Genomic DNA, 18,957 nt, shown 5'->3' with positions numbered 1-18,957 from the left:
GTCCATTGAAGCAGTTTCTTATTCAATGTCTACATATATAAAACAAAAATGTATTTTTTTCAAAAGTCAAACAAAAGTGTTGCTCATAGATAATCCATCTATGCTGGTAGGAAACTGTCAGCTGACTCAGCAGCCTGACAAATGCCTTCATCTCAGAGTGAACTCTGATTGTGCACTTTTTAAAACTCACCCTTTACAGGAAAAATCCTGTTCTATCAGGGCTAATAACTAATGTACAAAACATTGATAGTCACACTGATATGCACATTTCCCTTTCCCCGCTTTTTGGAGTTACAGTTGTGATAAACAAGAGGTAATTAAACATCTGGCATGACAGATGTGGTGAATTTGCAAACCTTTTCCCACCAAATAGCCTTGGAAAAGGTTGGGATCAAAAACGAAAGATTTAATAACAGGTTTTAATATTTTTGCTTCCCTGGGACATGCCCATGTTGAAGTACTGTTTGCTTTAAAATTAAAAAAGACGCGTTTTTATAAGGTGTTGTAGATAAATAAATGCTGAAACTGATCCATTTTAGCTTGTTGCTAGGTGTTTGCCAGGCAGTGTAATGGGGTCATTTTGTATCATATTTAACCCTTTCACACATAGTGGTCACTACAGTGGGCAGTTATTCAAAGGCTGTTTTCTTGTATTTGTGTCAGTGTTGATGGTCTACTAGCACATAAACCACTATATTGGACACTGACGTGTCACTTAATGTATGGTGTGTTTCATTGTAATTTTTGTTATTTAACCCTCACCCATGATTTTTTCTGAAGTATTTTATTCATCTTTTCATGCCTAAAGATGAATAAAATGCCTAAGAAAAAAAGATCCTGATTGAGGTTTTCATAATTCATGCATGAAAGTGTTAATTCAACATTTTGTGGCTGTAACTTGTGGGTAGAACTATGAGATGATGCTTTTATGAAGTTTTATAAGTGCATGACTGCAAAACAGCAGTACAAAATTTCAGCCATTACTATGCTGTTGCTATGCAAAATGATGACACCATAATATCTGATATAGATAGGAACTTCCATTTGCTGAGCTTGGTGTGCCTATTTTAAATTACTGGAAAAATAAACAACAACCTCAAAGCACTTTATATCATAAGGACACTACAATAATATAGAGAAAAACCCCAAAATCAGACGACCTCATTTGAGCAAGCACTTGGTGACAGTGGGAAGGAAAAACTCCCTTTTAGACACCTGCAGCTGTTAGGATTGGTTGTGTCATTGCATGGACTACATCAGATTTATCATATGCTCACTGTAAGTAGATATGTTTTGCCTTGTGAAACCAATAAATGAATAAAATATTATTGGGACAAGTGAACTAAAAGCTTCACTGTATCGGAGTCACTGAAAGTTTCAGTATAATTCAGGAGAGATGACCCAAACAGAGGGAGTACTCTGGGTGTAAAAGCAACTTTATTTCAATTGAAAATGTAAACTAAAAGTTGTCAGGAGACTCGGGTCATCCAACATAAAAAGCATGCAAACTGAAAAAAATATTGACAAACAATTTTACAAAAACAAAGAAGGCAAGTTTTTTTTTCTTTAAGTAAACTAAAGTTTACGTGAGGAATCAGATGGTGGAGGGGACAGAGCACATGCAAGAGCAATCAAAGGTTGAGACAATGAGAGCAGGGCATATAATTGCAAAGAGCGAAACAAAAAGCAAAGTGCATCTAGAACAAGACGCATCAGAGAATAACGTTGAAAAAGGAAGTGACCAGAGACAAGAGGTCAAAGGCAATGGACAAAAAAAAGACTGAGTTAACCTAAGAACATCAGAAACCCAACAAAAGAAATCAACAAAATGAAATTAGAAGCCAAAACTCGAGAAATCCTAAAGAAAAAACATAGAATTTCTTGATGCAAGTCTGAATCATCCTCGCAAGGAAGATCTAGTAAATTGATTGTGTTCATCGTGATGTGTTTCTTCCACCGAAAACGCCGGGACATCACAGAGTGTTCTCTCACAGGTTGTGGAGTTCCACAGAGCTCAATTATTGATCACCCCTCCAGGTACTCCTGTTTCCACCAACAGTCCAAAGACATGCAGTTAGTGGGGTTATGTTAATCAGTGATCCTAAATTTCCCTTAAGTGTGAATATGAGTGTGAATTGTTGTCTGTCTCTTTGTATTAGGCCTGCGATGGACTGGTGACCTGTCCAGGGTGTACCCGGCCTCTCGCCCTGTGCTAGGCTCCAGCCACCCCACGACCCTGACAAGAACAAGTGGAAGAGAATGGATGGATGGAAGGATACTTTTTATTTAGGTTTACATTGTAGCATTGTTTGTACAACTGTAGTACAATTTTTATGTTTCAGTTGTGTGAGATGCAGACAACTGATAACTTAACACTTCACCCAGTCTGTTTATTGTTTCTGGCACCGAAAACCCAACATAGTGAGTCTATAATCAATGTGTGACATCACAGTGACTCTTGTGTACTATCTAAAACATGCACACAGTAAGCCTGTTCAGTTTGAATGGTGGTAGGTGAAGCTAAAGAGCACAAAGGGTTAGGCTTCGTGATCTGGGATAAACTGGACCTGTTGGTGTGATGTCCCTAATACTCACAGAAAGGTATTTTACTACAACAAAAACACAACCTGTAAATCATGGACTCCTTAGAGTCCCATTCATTCTGGTCAAGCTCAGCAGCGCCCCACTATGGAACAGGAAGTCCACATTAGATGAATTCTACTTAATAAGATAAGATTTTTCTGTCTTATATCTTAAAGAGAAATTTTCTTTGTAATCAACAGTAGTTGGAGAGCAGTTTGTGGGCGGAGCCAGGCAAACGAATGTGTTCAAATGTTCAGGCTGTGTTTCTGACAGATGAAGCGGAACCTGGCGGAGCAGTGGTGGTCATTCAGGCGTCCATCACTGTGAAGGTGAGCACAGTCTTCATCCCCTCCAAGACCGTGCCCAGTCCAGCTGTCAGGCTGCCCAGGTCCCCATCGCCTGAAAATGCACATTCATCAAGGGGAACACAGGTAAACAGGAGAAAATGTAACAGAAAGTTCTCAAATTTTTAATTGGACCTTGAGTTTTAAATTGCAGGTTAGAGAATATTTTATAAATGCAAGAAATAGTCATTTTCATCCTTGTGTCTCGAGTTAATTGATATTAAGTGGCCGTACACAGTTAATGCAGCATGACAGGAGAAAATAACAGAGAATTTATATTTTTTGTTACTGAAACAGACCTGCGCTCAATCCTGTATGGTGTCTGGTTCACCCACTCCCACCTCCCAGTTCTGGAGTCAGACAAACCAATCCAGTACAATTGAGGGATTGTATTACGGGTCACAAAGTCCTGGATAAAGAAACAATGACGGCATTTGGAAAAAAACAAACAAACAAAAAATTATTGTTTGTGTGTGTGTGTCTCAATTTGTTGTGAGATGTGTTCCTGCTCTTTTGAATATTTGTCTCTGCTAAGACAGAGATAAATATTCAACAGGAGGCCTTTTCCCAGAATATGTTTGCAAATAAGAATTTGTATTTAATGACTAAGCTGTTTAAATAAAAATTACATTGACTCACTACTCCATCTTGTGGTACAATACAATATTGCACAATATTGCAAAAAGTGTTTCATAGTAGATTATGTGACGGGTGTGGGCAGGTCTTACCCACTCCTTGTCGTTACGCAGAATGACCAGGTGGGCTTGTTGTGTTTCACACCAGTCTCTGGACCCAGTCCAGGACTGAGAATCACTGCTGAAGAAGTAACAGTTGGACTCAAACACAGTCCAACCCACAGGACAACAACTACCTGTAGTTGAACCTGACAGAGAGAAACAGTTACCACGGATGTGAAATTCAGTCTGCAGATGTGTAAAATGGTAAAATATGGTAAACGCACTGTTGTTGATGATGTGTTCAAGGGAACATTTGATGGCTGCAATATTCTTGGTGAGTGTGTCGATGAGTGCCAGCTGCTTCATGGCCTCCGACACTGTTTACACAGCACAAACAGAAGTTAAACATGATGTTTAGAGTTATCACCAGCAGTAAAATCTACAGCGGGGCAAACAGACCTGAGGTAAGCCGGTCCTTGTTGTTCTCAACAGTAAACTGTAGCTGCTGAACTTGTTTAGCTGTTTCTAGAAAGAAAAAGATTTAGCATGTTAGCATATTTGACACTGTGGCTAGTTCACTGATTAATTTAGAATACCTCAAAAATCCTTCAGATAAGATGTTGTTAAGGAACAGAAGGGCTATGGGAAAACCAAAGTGTCTTAATATGAAATGGAATAGGTGAAAGGCAGCTATTTAAAAGCACCTAGTACTGAGACAGCACTGGCTAACCGGGGCCTCAAGGAAACTGGTAGCTTTGGGGCGTTAGGCCTCGATGGGGTTTGCCTTAGCGAAGACCAATTGGCCTGCTGACCCTCAGAATTATAGACTTTTTTGTATCTGGAACATCACTACAGTCATAAGGAAGAAACCTGACCTTGTTAAGAAGGTGGAGTGACATTGGTAGTGATGTGTCCTGTGTGCCGTAGCTTCGAAGCATGTGTCGGGTAATCTCGGGGGAGTTTTGATTATTAATCTGATTTCTGTCTTTTAGTTTATTAAAAAGTGAAGCGCCACACACTAGTTTGTGTCATTATCCAGATGTAGATATAAGCATGATTACACAGTTAAAATTCTGTCCTGATAGTTTCCACTTTCTCTTTTGTATCAGACTGAGACAATATTTGGGGTAAATAACTATGAAAACAATTTATTTATTTAGTTTAGAGGTTTACACATCACATCATTATAATCACAGAGCCTGTTTCACTTGAATCGTCCACTTGAATCGTCCACTTGATGGCGCAGTAGAGCAAATGAATCATCACAATACTTGGAACCATATTGGACAGTCGACCTGTTGGATGGAAAGCTTCAGTTCATCACGAGGCTTCATCTCACCATCACTAGACCTTGGCCTCACTTCTTTCTAAAGGAAGGATTGTGGAATCACAATCCCAGAAAGTGAAAGTCACCTCTATGAACATTTAGCTCACAGAGGGTAATCCTTTTGAATGTGCGCACTTGTGCAGCAGTTGAGAACACCAAACCTTCTTGGTTAATTTTTGATCGAATCCTACAGTCCTTGTTGGGGACTACATAAATCGCCGTGGTGCCTTTAAAAGCTCATGTGGGTGACATAGTAGACACCTGTAGATTGCAAGCACTACCCAGTCTGATTTGAACCAGACTGGTATTTTGTTATTTCACTTCTGTACCAGGCATCACAAACATCATGTTCAAGGTGGCTCATAAGTGCATATGGTGTTTGAGCGCCGTAGGCTAAGGGTCAGTAATTAACTTTGTTGTCATATATTCTGATCTTATGTCTTAGACTCTCAGAGAGAAAAGCAGCACTGTAAAGTGATCACTACGTTCTGGTGACTTGGATTAGATGAATGCTGCTGGTCAGACAGAGTTATCCCAAATGACTGGAAAGACCTGGAGTAGGTCTTGTCTTTAGGGAGCCATAAAATTCTGGATGTTGTGGGTTACACTGCAAATCCGCAAATCTGTTAACTTAGAAAGTCTGACTTATAAAGTCTTTACATATGAACTAACCACATTTAGTTTTCTAATACTATGTGTGACAAAGACATTGACTAACAGGCATTTTACCTTGAGCTTGATGCAGTGAGGTGTTAAATGACTGGATGATGTCACTCATGTTGGAAACTCTCTGATCCACAGACCACAGATATTTTGATGTCTTTGTATCTGAACACACAAAACGACAGCAAATAAAAATAATATTTAGCTAAGCTTGTGTTATAGTAACTAAAACAGTGAGCATAGCCTGTAATGTAATAAAAGTGACAGCCTTACAAAGCAGATCAGCATAATCACAAAAAGTTCAGCGGAGTAAAATTAGTCATAAAGAAATCTCTGTTTATGTGTCTGTTATATGCTCACTGGTAACTCCAAGCACTATGATCAGAATCAACAGGATCACAGCAGTCAGACCAGGAAATAACCAGCGTTTGAACCTGGACATCGGTGAGACGAAGTGCGGTGGAGAATCTGACAGACAGAGACAGACATAGTTACTGCTTCACAAGTAGATCTTAAAATCCTAAAATCAAATAAGTTGCCTACTCAAGCTCAAACAGATACCTTTGGTCCAGAGGGCAGTGTTGTCCCAATTATTCTCATAAGGTACGTCAGACATCGCGGCCACCTAGTCTGGTTAAATAAGAAATTTAAAAAAGCAAAGAAATCTGCTCAAAAAGATTCTCAAAAAATAGCTATTCTAATCCTATTGCATTAACAGTGTGCTTGGGATCGTTGTCATGCTGAAAAATGAAGTGTTTAATTTTTTCATCTTTCTCAATGATTTGATTTTCAGATACTGTTTATCTGCAGCACAGTTTTTTGTTGTTTTTTAGACCTGCCACTTCTTTGTCCAGACAGTTGTCTCCTGACCTCAACCTCCCCCGGACCTGCTGTTCCTGAAATAGTCTGAGTTACAGGGTACACGTCTCGTATGCTCCCCTATCCTAACCTCAAACTAGGTTCATTAGACTCTTGTTCTAATTATAGAGGTCAGCAACATTTGTTGAGCCTGAAAATGTGCCCAAAGATGGAAGTTCTTTATGTCCCCATCGGTAAATGCGGTCTATGCTGAAAATATTAAGGAACTGGACTGACAATGGGTGAAAAAGCAGCCAATGGGGGAAAAAAAGACCTTAAGAAAGCCTGGAGAACTTCTGCTCAAGACCATCTTAAAGTCTTGCTGCTTGGAAGCAAAGTATAAAGAATCAGTTCTGCATTTTAATTTAACCTGTTATAGATTTGAATCTTTATGTTGAAAAGAATCAAACCAAAGCAGTTTAAATGTAAACTCTAACTGCATTTATGTATATTTTCAATAAATATACAAAGCTGTGTTTAAAATTACTAAACTGATTCAAAAATCAAACCCAATTCACACTGTTACAAACAAATTAATAATGAAAGAGTTTCTCACCTTTGTTCTGCCTCTGAAGTAGCAGGGATTCTCAGACATAAAGATTGATATTTCCTCCTCTTCCTGCCCTTCATGCAACTAGCTGTGTGAAAACACTCACTCATCATTTTTACGGGTATGTCACAACATTTTGGGGGTCTTAGCTTCGTGTTTATCATCCTATTCGCTAGATTTTAAAGTGAATCAGCCCAAGTTTTACAGAAGTTGCTTTCAAAACTTCCTTTTTAATGAGAAACAGGCAGCCATTCCCTGCCAAAGCGCCACTTTTCAGTTGATACTTCCCCAAAATCAACCAAAACCTACAAAAACTGTATGCAATCTGTGTGACGATAATACCATCATAATATCTGACACTGACACTGCTTTATTCAGATGCTTTAAAAAAGTTTTGTTGCTATAAAGCAGGGGTGTAGATATAGAGACCAAAACTATTTTTTGTAATCAGGCTGTAACATTTTTTATTTCTGCTTTGAACTTGGACATTTGAATGTGAGAGTCTGTGGATAAGGATGTCCTCCTTTAATGTCCACTAGGTTCGTCCCCTAGGTTGGAGTGGACAGCATTTCTACTTCAGGACCACAGACTTAGATAAGTTTACAAAATTACCACATCATGGTTAACTGACTCGAAGCATGGTTAAAGGTTACAGTGAAAATACTGTTAAAATATTATTAGATCTTGCTAATTATTTGGCACTGATGAAACACCTTACTGCGATGTTACATGGCCTAGTCCAGCCCTTGATGTGTGTTTTACCCACATGTGCACAATACAGCATGATGACCAAAAGGATTAAAGCAAACTAACAAGAAAAGCAAATGTGCAGCCACAGATGATTAGAAATAGCAAAAAAAAAATAAAAAAATATGTCATGTCCTAGCATATGCTTGGTCACAAGGACCCCATTTAGAGTTAGGGGTAGGGTTTGGCTAACATTAACCTCTTTATACATAATTGTATTCATTCAAATTGTAGGTTTTTTGAATAAAAAGTTCCTCATTAGTATGTAGCTAAAACAAAACCCAACTCCATGACCAAGTGAAAGTCCAACATTCAAGAAGTCAGAGGTCAGCCCTCAGTGAGATTGTCATTTAAGAGGGAGGCAGACAGCGGGGCTGAGCAGATCTCACTGGAGCGCAGTTCTCATTCAGCATCTTCATGTCCCGACAGTGCTGTTGTTGTTGTATTTCCAGATGTAGCGTTGGGCGTCAGAGTTGTAGTGCAGGTAATGTTGGAAGATCTCCTCAGATTCTCCTCTGAGCACACCTGAGGGCATCAGGACGCTCATTAAAGAGCTCATGTGTTGCAATTACAGGTCTCTCTCACTATTGTTTTTCCACAGTCTCAGTTTTAGTCCATGTTCTATTCAGTCTTTAAAGTAAACACCTTGGGAAATTTTCTACAATTTTACAATTTTCTTCTACAGCTCCATATAGCCTCATTAACTCTGGACCTGCTGGAGAGCGCCCCCTGTAGAGCAGTAAGTCTAGAAAGTGGGATATCTTCATTATATTATATGTTTTTGCGGTGTAATCTGAGAGCAGATGTGGGCAAAGCCAGGGAAGCAGGTGTGTTCAGGCATTCACGGTAGGTTTCTGACAGATGAACTGCATCTTGATGGAGCAGTGCACGTCGTTCAGGAGTCCATCATCATAAAGGTGAGCGCAGTCTTCATCTCCGTGCCCGGTCAGGTTGTCCGGCTGCCCGGGTTTCCACCGCCTGGAAAAACACACATACATTACTTATGTTTGTGAGCAAATTCTATGCAGAAGTGAGCATAATTGTCCTATTCTCATCTCCAGGGTTACAGCAGCTTTTGTCAAAGCTGGCATGGCTCATTTCTGCACTAAAAGCTGTGCTAACACTGAGTAAAGCCACAGGGAAAATGCTGCTTCTGCTAACATGCTAATTTTGTTTCTACAGTGTCTGACAGGAGGGATTTGCAGCTGGAAACCGGATATAAAATTCCCGCCAACTCTGGATCACTTTCTTTTTCAGTCGAGTCAGTCTCTTTAAGGGCAATCTGTGGACATGTGTGCATGTTTTTGTAATTTCCGAAAAACCTATTTGAAAAAAAAAAAATACTAATAAAAGGCATGATGTGTCTTTGAGTATGGCCCAAACATTTGGGGAATTAAAGTCAATAAAAAGCAGGATGAAACATGAAAAAAGGAAAGTAAGTAAATAAGTAAGGAAGACTTGCAGACTCACAGACTTGCAGTCACAAAGCACAGTACAGAAAAATAGTAAATGGAAAAAAATAAGTTAAAGAAAAATGGAAAATAATTTTTAAAAAGTTTGGAATGGCTGGTTTGGCTAGTATGATGCCAGTATGGCTTTATGATTTTCATCCTCTTTCATCTGGAATTGTTTGATTTTGATTCTTTCCATATCATTAATGCAAGACAGAAGAGAGGTCACATCTGTTTGTTTGTTTTTTTTTTAAAGACCTGGGCTCCACTGTGTACGGCGTCTGGTTCACCCACTCCCAGCGCCCAGTCCTCCAGTCAGACAAACCAATCCAGTAAAAGTGAGGCATGCTCCTGCGGGTCACAAAGTCCTGGACAGAGAGAAGTATAAAGTAATTTTTTCTTATTTTCTTGTCTGCAAACTACTAAAAAAATAAAATAAAATGCAGGATATTCATAACTTGAAGGTCATTTGTGTAAATTCCACTTTTACCTCTAGAGGGCAGCATTTAAGCAGTGGATTTGTTAACATTAGCCTTGGTGCAACGTCCTCATGTGACTTTGACTTTTCTCAGTCTTCCATTTTAAATAAAAACTTACTTGCTTAGTTAAAGATGCTTTTGACTGTGTGCACATAAAGTTTTCAAATCTTTTCTTAAATCCAGAAAATGTCAGACAGTACATCTTAAACCTCGACTCTTTATCTATGAGTCATTTTGAAGCTCTTTTCTAAGTGTTTCTGTCCTACTTCAGGCCTGCTCACAAAAAAGATAAATAAAATGTTGTCTTTATGGGTGAAAGAGTTAAATTGTGTTTTAAAAAGTGTGCCATGCCCATGACATTGTCCACTGACACCTCTGAGGCTCTGAAGTCTCTGCTGTCTGAATTGTTGAGATGCTGTTAACCAGACACATTTTTACAAACTAGGAAACATTACCATTCAAATAAAGACTGGTACATTTCATGCTGAATCATGTGACAAGTGTGGCAGGTCTTACCCACTCCTTGTCGTTGCGCAGAATGACCAGGTGGGCTTGTTGTGTTTCACACCAGTCTCTGGACTCGTTCCAGGACCGAGAATCACCGCTGAAGAAGTAACAGCTGGACTCAAACACAGTCCAACCCACAGGACAACAACCACCTGCAGTTGAACCTGACAGAGAGAAACAGGTACACAGGTGTGAGCGTCAGTCTGCAGATGTGTATTTTCCTAATATAAATATGGTATACGCACTGTTGTTGATGACGTGTTCGTGGGAACATTTGATGGCAGCGATGCTCTTGCTCAGAGAGTCGATGACCGACAGCTGTTTCGGCGCCTCTGACACTGAACACACAGCACAAACACAGGTTAAACATGATGTTTGGAGTCATCACCAGCAGTATAATCTACAGGGGGGCAGACAAACCCGAGTTAAGCTGGTCCTTGTTGTTCTCAACAGCATACTGGAGCTGCTGAACTTGTTTAGCCGTTTCTAGAAACAAGGAGACTTAGCATGTTAGCATGTTTGGCAACTGGAACACTTAAAACGATGAGGTTTGGTTTAGACTTTCATTCATTCATTTTTTCATTCATTTATTTATTCATTTTCAGGCACAGCAAATACCTATATTGAACATAAAATACACAAAACAAAAAACAAAACTTGCCTGAAAAAGGAGTGGGACGAAGAAAACTTATTAAATCCCACCCCTATACTCACTCATCAACAAAAAAAAACAATAAACTTCCCGCAGCTACGCCCATCATTGCATACAGACCCATCAACAGCCCCGGGCAGATACAAGCATCTAAGCGGCAGCTCGCAACCAACAATTAGAGCCTTCATAACTGAATACAGAATATATAAATTATAAATTGCATTACCACAGGTAACAGGCAGTAATAACTACAAGTAACAGACACACATACATATACATACATATATATCTACACACACAAGTACATATATGTACATACATACGCACACTTTATTTTTTATTTTTTATTTTGGAATCCATACCAGCAATGGTAAGAGGACAGACATTACAGAGCACACTAAAACCCATCATTGAGTATACTGTGACCAGACCAACTGTTTGTAGAGAAATTTAAATCTATGAATATTTTTGCATTGTTTCAATTGTAAACTCAGACTGTTCCAGATTTTCACACCACATACAGACACACAAAAACCTTTACGGGTTGTTCGAGTTCTGGGTAATTTGAATTCTCCAAAGCCTCTCACATTATAAACCTTTTCTCGAATTTCAAATCTAGTTTGTAAATTTGCCGGTAAAAGTTTAGTAAAAGCTTTATACAAAATTATGGATGTATTGTAATTAACCAGATCCTGGAATTTAAGTAACTTTGCCTGAAGAAAGAATTTGTGAGTATGATCTAGATAACCAGCCTTGTGAATAATACGCAGTGCTCGTTTCTGTACTGTGACTAATGGATTAGTTGTATTTTTATATGTATTTCCCCACACTTCCACACAATATGTAAGATATGGAAGAACCAGGGTACAGTACAGAGTACGAAGTGCATCTTTATCAAGGAATTGTTTCACTTTGTTCAAAACTGCGAGGCTTCTGGAAATTTTGGTTTTTATGTGTCTGACGTGGGGTTTCCATGAAATTTTATTATCAATTATAACTCCCAAAAATTTGTTTTCACTCACATTATCAATTGGTACACCTTCAATGATAATTGGTAATTCTATATTATATTTTAAATTACCAAAAAACATTGCTTTAGTTTTATTTATATTTAATGATAATTTATTTATGTCCATCCATTTTTTTTATTAATTTTAGCTCCCTGTTTACAGTCATTACAAGATCAGTATAATCATCGCTACTGAAAAATATGTTGGTGTCATCTGCGAACAGTATGAGTTTAAGTACTTGAGAAACATCAAAAATATCATTTATGTATACATTGAAAAGTTTTGGTCCCAACACTGACCCTTGGGGAACACCACATGTAATACCAAGTTTCTCTGAATGGTAATGCCCTATGCTAACATATTGTTCCCGACCTGTTAGGTAACTTTTTAACCAGTTACCAGCTTTCCCTCGAATACCATATCTTTCCAATTTATCCAGTAAAATTGAGTGATTGATTGTGTCGAAGGCCTTTTTGAGGTCAACAAAAATACCAACTGCATATTTATTTTTATCCAGTGTATCAGTAATTTCTTCTACTGCCTCAATTATCGCCATTGAAGTGGTTCTTTGCGTTCTGAAACCATACTGACCAACATTTATTATTTGATGTTTTTCAAGGAATTTTTCTAATCTTGAATTAAAAAGTTTTTCTAGAATTTTTGAGAATTGAGGCAGTAGAGAAATAGGCCTATAATTGGTAAAACTGTGTTTGTCATTACTTTTATATAGTGGTATTACTTTCGCAATTTTCATTTTTTTTGGAAAACAACCGGACTGAAATGATAAATTACAGATATATGTTAAGGGACTAGCAATATTCAGAATAACCTGTTTAACTACAGACATATTTATGTCATGATAATCCATTGAAGACTTACTTTTACATTTTAATGTGATATTTATTACTTCTTGCTCATTTGTAGCTGAGAGGAACAGTGAAAAGGGATTTGATTTTATATTACTGATATTTTCATTTTTATGACACGGGATGTCCGCTGCTAGTTCAGGGCCAACATTTATGAAGAATTTATTGAACCCATCGACAATATTACTCATGTTGTGATTTTCACCATTTGCATCACATTGTTAGTGTAAGTCTGCATAAACCCCTTATGAGATAAATATTTTAGTGTCAGGGACCTGGGTCTGATGACCCAGGTGTCCTCTGCAGTTTTGGACTTATATTACTTGTTATAAGTATATTTGATGTATGGTATGGCTGTCACTGGTTTCCCTGATTGCAGGTATGTGTGTGTGGGTGTGTATATGGGTGTGGGTGCATCTGGTAGGCTGGTTTACGGGCACCATTAGGCCTGGTGGGTGTGCCCTGCCAGGTGGCTGGCCACACCTGAGGAAGATGTTCACACAAACCTGCAGATGATCGAGCCTCTTCGAGGGAGCTACTTAGCAGTGTGGTGGAGCTCTCTCTGATGCTGGATCGTTTTGTGAGACTTCCTGTTAGTTTCCCAGCTGGAAGTCAGTGAGTGTGAATTTGTCGCAGTGTAGTGTATTTACGGCTCCTTCTGTTATTTTCTCAGGAGAATTGCGGGACGAGAGGGCAGCAAGCACAGGTTACACGAACACTAAGGAGCACATGCACAGAGCACTGACACTGGATGAAGACACGGCACGGGAGTCTGGGACACACGGGGATTTATTGGTGAATTGTGTTTTAATATAAATGTGTCATTTTTAATTTAAATATGTTTCAATATCTAGTGTTATCTAGTGTTACATTGTCCACCTGTACCAGATAGCTGTAACTGTCATGATAGGCTGTGTGGCAGGCAGGCCGGAGAAGTGGACCCAAGAGCAGGACTCAGAACCGGCAGGTTAAACCTAAAGCACAGCTTTGTTGCTCAGAAAAAACTCCACATGGATAAAACGTCCAAAAAACCAAAACAAAACTCTGAACATAGGAACTGAAACACTGGAACTGAGCAACTAAACAGAAGTAGAAGACAAACACACAGCATACTGAGGGTAGCAAACATTAACGACACGACAGAGGGCAAAGGCAAACACAGGGCTTAAATACACAGTGGAGTAATCAGGGAATAGGAAACAGGAGGGAGACACAGCTGGGAGAAATTAGGGCTAACGCGACAGGGGGAAGTAAAATGGACACTGACATAAGACATGGACCTTCAAAGTATAACAGAAAACAAATCACATCGAGACACAGACTTGACACAAAACCTAAAAATTAAACTCATAACCAGGACCAAACTGAAACCTAGAATAATAATAATAATCAAAACAGCACAACTAAAGAATCAGAACATAAATCATAACACAGAAGAAGAAGAATACCAAAACACAAGAAACTGAAAATGCTGGGTCAAAATGACCCAGAACTGGGACAATAACTAGTTATGCTGTGGATCTAAACACCTTTAAGTTTGACGTATAAAATCTATGTAAGATAACCACATTCAGATTTTAAGTGTAGCAGAGTAATGTGCTGAAACTGTGTCCTGTTTTTGTTTTGTTTTTTTGTTTTTTGAGTGTTCTCCAAAAAGACGTTAACTAACAGGTGTGCTACCTTGAGTGTGATGCAGTGAGGCGTTCAGTGATTGGACGATCTTACTGAGGTTGGAAACTCTCTGCTCCAAAGTCCCCAGACGATTTGACATCTTCCTGTCTGAAAAAAGAGATGGACAAGGTCAACTGTACACATCCCCCAAAAAGAGGAAATTCTTCTAGTATAGCAAACTAAACACTCTATAATACAATAAAATAGTGTAATAAAGAAATTTTCTCAACAAAATAAGACAAAATAAAAAAATGTTCAGTAAAGAAAAATCATTAAAAGAACAAAATGAAACAAAACTAGAGATGATAAAATAAAAAGCTGATTTTAAAAACTGGCTCTATTACATAATGAAGATTCAATATAACAAAAACTGTAAATCAAATGACTTTTATCTTTCTTTTCATTTAATAATTTAATTTCAAGATGATGTCATGTAAATATCTACTGTGTGATTAGAGTTTAGTTATCATTTGTTTTTCTCTTTGTCATGTTGAAGGATCAAAAATTATTTTCAATTACAAGAAAATTCTGTAAACCATCTTTGCAGTCACAGTGATTTTGCTACTAACGTACTCGGCTCGTGCTGATTCTAATAATCATTTTGCACATACAAGAAAAAGTTTGTAAGTGTTTATTTCACTAGAGACTATAAAGAATGCATATGAAGTGGAAAGCTGAGATGGTTGAGAGTGTGCAGTGGAGGGATCATTGATATATTGGACATATAGGAAAAGAGAAAGACCTCGAAGGATGTTTATGGATGTAGAGGTGGGATTTAGCATGTGGATTTGGACCCCAAATGCAGACCTAGACATGAACGGCTCAAGATGGTGGCATGTACGCACATATGCAGTGGCACAGTGCTTCCAACTACTGTGCACCTTTTTGTGTTTTTCTACTATTTATATTTTATTCCTTTTTTTTTTTTTTTTTTTTTTTTTTTTGCCTGTCCCGTTTGGCTCTTTTGCCATCAGAATTATTGTCTAAAGGCAAAGAAAGATGCCCAATGGATTTACTTTACCAAATTGACCATCCCAGCCTTGCCGTATTATATTTTATTCCAACACAGTTGATGTGGGACACCCAGAATTTAGTTGTACAATAAAAAGGACAAAAGACTACTCTATTCTATTTCTATTTTAAAAGGCAGACTGAAAACGCAGAGCTTACTTATAATATTGGTAGTGTGCAGTGATGGGAATAACGGCGTTACAAGTAACAGCGTTACTAATGGTGTTTTTTTTTTCAGTAACGAGCAATCTAACTAATTACTATTTCTATCGTTACAACGGCATTAGAGTTACTAACAAGGAAACGCCGTTCGTTACTATTTTTCAACAAACAGACGGTTGAAGCTGTGCTCAGCTTACCGCATCTTATATCAGTTGCACAGAAGTGGCTGTAAGTAATCTGGACGCTACAGCTTTAAGCAGCTGTGCGCTCCCGCGGACGGTAATCACGATCACTGTCTAGCACAACACCTGGAGCTAAGGGGGCAAAACAATCGCATGAGTGCTGCTGTTTGACTGAGGAAGAATAAAGTAGTCGTGGTAAGACAATAACATGACCACTTAAAGACAAAGCAACAAGGTGATTTATACCAGTTTGTAAATTGTGTTGATAGGCCTCGTAAAACCAGAGTCATTGTAGCACTCTCGTGTGATGCAACAAGTCAATAATCACACGTTTACTGTCTAAGGAAAGTGCTAGCAAGCACTCTCTGCTTATGAGCAAAAAATAAAATAAAAACAACAAAAAAACAGGAAGTTTTAGGAGTGACGGCGAGAGAGAGAGAGACAGCAGAAAGAGAGAGAGAGAGTTTTGAGATGTGAGAGATTTGTGATGTTTAGCGTGTTTGGAGTGTGTAGTTAATGTGTTGTCTTGTGTAGTTAGTGTGTAGTGTTGTGGATAGTTTTGTGTTTGTGTCAGAACAATAAGGCGACTGCTGTCTCCAGGTAGAAACAGGAGTGATACACCTGCTGCTGTCAGACCTGCAGGTATCAGGCTGTGATGTTCTCCTTTATAGTGGACAGAAATTATGTTTTTGGAGTGGCACAAATAATTTGTGTGGCATCTTATTGAAGAACAGCTGATCTGTAAATAGTTTGAAATGGTTATTTTAAAAAATCAAGGTAAAAGGTAAATGGATGTTTGCAAACTTGTGCATAGGATTTTAAAATTGACAATTTATATTTGCATTTAAAGTTGTGAAATATGATCATTAAACATGTTTGTGGTTGTTACAGTAAAAAATATAACCTTTTCTACTTTGATCTTGTGTTTTTTGTCTGATTTTAGACCAATTGTGTTAATACAGTATGTCAACATGAAAACATAACTGTAAATTCAGACACGTGAGTTTGTGCTGAAAAGAATGAGACCAAACAAGGCAAAGTAAATAGTTTTTAAAGGTAAAATGTGGAGGGAACATCAAAAGTAGTTAAAAATGGCCAATTATACCCTGGACCCCAGAGGGTTAAACGTTTTTTTAAAGTAACGCAATAGTTACTTTTCAAGTAATTAATTACTTTTAGAATCTTGTAACTCAGTTACTAACTTGAAGAAGTAACAGTGGTCACCACATTTAACCTAAACTAGAGTGTGTGTGTGTGTGTGTGTGTGTGTGTGTGTGTGTGTGTGTGTGTGTGTGTGTGTGTGTGTGTGTGTGTGCACGCACTTACTGGTACTTCCCATCACTATGATCAGAATCAGCAGGACCACGACGATCAGACCAGGAAACAGCCACCGTCTGAACCTGGATGCAGATGAGGGTGCTGGACTGTCTGCTTGACAGACGCTCAGTTATTACAGGTGCACGCTACAACCAAGACATTCCCAACTTAAATGAAACGGATACCTGTGAGAGAGAGCGTCGTCTGGTCCCAGTAATTCTCATAATATGATTCCTCCATTCTGCTCACCTCTTACTGTGGTTAAAATAGAGTCAGTCAAGTTACAGTACCTTTGGAGAGACGAACAAAAGTCTCAAAAACTACCCGGTGATGCCTCCCTTTATTACTTTCAAGTTAAACCGTAAAGTTATTTTAAACGTATTAAATATAAATTGGATCAAAGTAGTTTAAAGGAATACACCTGTAGCTGGATTTATGTAGATATTCAGTATATAAATACACCTATGCTAATCTCAACAAAATCAAGTTGTTCTTTCTACCAAACTCACTTAAATATCAACACTAATTCAAACTAATAATGGAGAAAGAATAAAGTGCTCCTCACCTCTGCTCTGCCTGTGAAGAATCAGCTGGAAAGCATCAGATAAAAGTTTACATCACCTCCTCCCTCCCACCCACCAAGTAAGAAACTATGTGCAAGTACCCGTTTTATTAAGCGCATCATAATTATTTTTGAGGATTTAGCTCCTGGTCTCACATCCTATTTTAGTATTTTCTGTAAAATGAGCCTCAGAATTTCCCTTTTGTTCAGAAACATTTTCTCCCAGGGAGGGAAGCATTCCTCAGTCTGAACTTCCCTAAAATCAACCACAGTGTTCACAAATTCAAACTATGTGTAAATGCAAGATCACAAACAAACACAGACATGTGGTCTTAAACTTTAACACAAGATAACCATAAACACAAAGCTCGATATAAAACAAGAGCTGCTCGGGACACAGTGTTCATCTAAACCTTAAATGGTTTAATTGAAACACCTTAAACTGTGGAAAACCATCTGGATCCGTTTTTCTATGACATTAATTCATAATCACATTAACATTCACCAGGTTTTAGGGGATGGTCTCAAGTACAATTTTAGTCACATGTTTGCATTAAACATAATGTTCCAACAGCAGCAAAAAGGCCACACTACCATTAATGGAAACTTTAAGTGTTAATACAATTTAAACAGGTGAATTTAGATTATAATTTAAATCTGAACAAAAGTAAAGGACCTATAACAGAGCCCTGTGGAACTCCATGACCTGTAAGAAAACACTCTGTGACACCCCATTCTGGGTTTTGTTACTCACAGTGTTCTCAGATGGTTATGCCATCCAGAGATACGCCAACTAGAGGCTAAAAAGCTTCAGGTCTGACTTTTACAGGCTTGTTGTACATCTATACATGTGTTTTACTGACGTTAACTTCCACTTTTTTAAGCCTTTAGTTGTAGTACGTTATATGTTATTAATATATATCTCATTCTACCTGAAATCTATTATTTGTAAAGGTTGTAAACATGTTAATTTCACCTGAAGACTTGAATATTTTAACACGGGAGTCTATGGGGCCTGACTCACTGGAGTGGACACTGAAGGAATTGCAAATGAATTAGGTTTAAACCAGGGGTGGCCAACATTTTCTCTTCATATTCATCTCGTCATATTTAAAGATGTTTAAAGATGTGAGGGGCTGAACTGATAGATGTAAAAGAAGATGTAAAATTAAGTTAAATGCAAGGAAACAACATATAGACAGATAGACCAAACAGAGTTTGGCTCTGGATCAGCCTCTTGATGCACAAAATTTGCCAACTGCTTAGCTCAGTTAGCCATCAGGGGCCTCAGCTAACCCTAACTGAGTCTCCAGTGACTTTGTGGGAGTCCATCTGTGC

At 38.3% G+C, this 18,957-nt stretch overlaps 2 protein-coding genes across 3 annotated transcripts; both read right to left on the bottom strand.

The window, feature by feature from the left end:
- Window positions 1-1,483: 1,483 nt before the first annotated feature.
- Window positions 1,484-7,131, bottom strand: LOC147333850 (C-type lectin domain family 10 member A-like). 2 transcript variants are annotated; one of them, XM_086270919.1, is made up of 9 exons: window positions 7,009-7,074; window positions 6,156-6,219; window positions 5,955-6,062; window positions 5,661-5,759; window positions 4,064-4,129; window positions 3,889-3,981; window positions 3,656-3,810; window positions 3,227-3,336; window positions 1,484-2,982 (listed from the first exon to the last, which is right to left on the bottom strand). In XM_086270919.1, exons 1-9 carry the CDS (start codon window positions 7,045-7,047, stop codon window positions 2,829-2,831), a joined length of 888 nt encoding a protein of 295 aa, XP_086127045.1. In that variant the 5' UTR covers window positions 7,048-7,074; the 3' UTR covers window positions 1,484-2,828. The 2 variants fall into 2 exon arrangements, with proteins under 2 accessions (XP_086127045.1, XP_086127052.1); XM_086270926.1 differs by having other exon boundaries at window positions 1,485-2,982; window positions 6,156-6,224; window positions 7,009-7,131.
- Window positions 7,132-7,271: 140 nt separating this feature from the next.
- LOC147333849 (C-type lectin domain family 10 member A-like) lies at window positions 7,272-18,891 on the bottom strand. The gene is made up of 8 exons (XM_086270952.1): window positions 17,243-18,891; window positions 17,067-17,168; window positions 14,395-14,493; window positions 10,607-10,672; window positions 10,432-10,524; window positions 10,196-10,350; window positions 9,459-9,568; window positions 7,272-8,727 (listed from the first exon to the last, which is right to left on the bottom strand). The coding sequence occupies exons 1-8, from the start codon at window positions 17,295-17,297 to the stop codon at window positions 8,583-8,585; spliced, it is 825 nt and encodes a 274-aa protein (XP_086127078.1). The 5' UTR covers window positions 17,298-18,891; the 3' UTR covers window positions 7,272-8,582.
- Between the last annotated feature and the right edge of the window lie 66 nt (window positions 18,892-18,957).

The sequence above is a fragment of the Aulonocara sp. 'chitande type north' Nkhata Bay genome, linkage group LG3 (assembly GCF_057382095.1).
Source record: "Aulonocara sp. 'chitande type north' Nkhata Bay isolate Kocher_YH1m ecotype deep benthic linkage group LG3, A_spYH_male_GT1.1, whole genome shotgun sequence".
Lineage (NCBI taxonomy): Eukaryota > Metazoa > Chordata > Actinopteri > Cichliformes > Cichlidae > Aulonocara > Aulonocara sp. 'chitande type north' Nkhata Bay.
Note: the sequence above shows the minus strand (reverse complement) of the source record. Positions and strands in the feature narration are given on the sequence as shown.

Excerpts from the sequence above, each read along its gene's own strand:
- LOC147333850 (XM_086270919.1), bottom strand. The coding sequence starts at position 7,047 with ATGTCTGAGAATCCCTGCTACTTCAGAGGCAGAACAAAG. Across the intron at positions 4,130-5,660 it reads CTCACTGCATCAAGCTCAAG|AAACAGCTAAACAAGTTCAG; the intron begins GTAAAATGCCTG and ends TTTTCTTTCTAG. Across the intron at positions 3,982-4,063 it reads CAAGGACCGGCTTACCTCAG|TGTCGGAGGCCATGAAGCAG; the intron begins GTCTGTTTGCCC and ends CTGTGTAAACAG.
- LOC147333849 (XM_086270952.1), bottom strand. The coding sequence starts at position 17,297 with ATGGAGGAATCATATTATGAGAATTACTGGGACCAGACGACGCTCTCT. Across the intron at positions 10,525-10,606 it reads CAAGGACCAGCTTAACTCGG|TGTCAGAGGCGCCGAAACAG; the intron begins GTTTGTCTGCCC and ends CTGTGTGTTCAG. Across the intron at positions 10,351-10,431 it reads CGAACACGTCATCAACAACA|GTTCAACTGCAGGTGGTTGT; the intron begins GTGCGTATACCA and ends TCTCTCTGTCAG.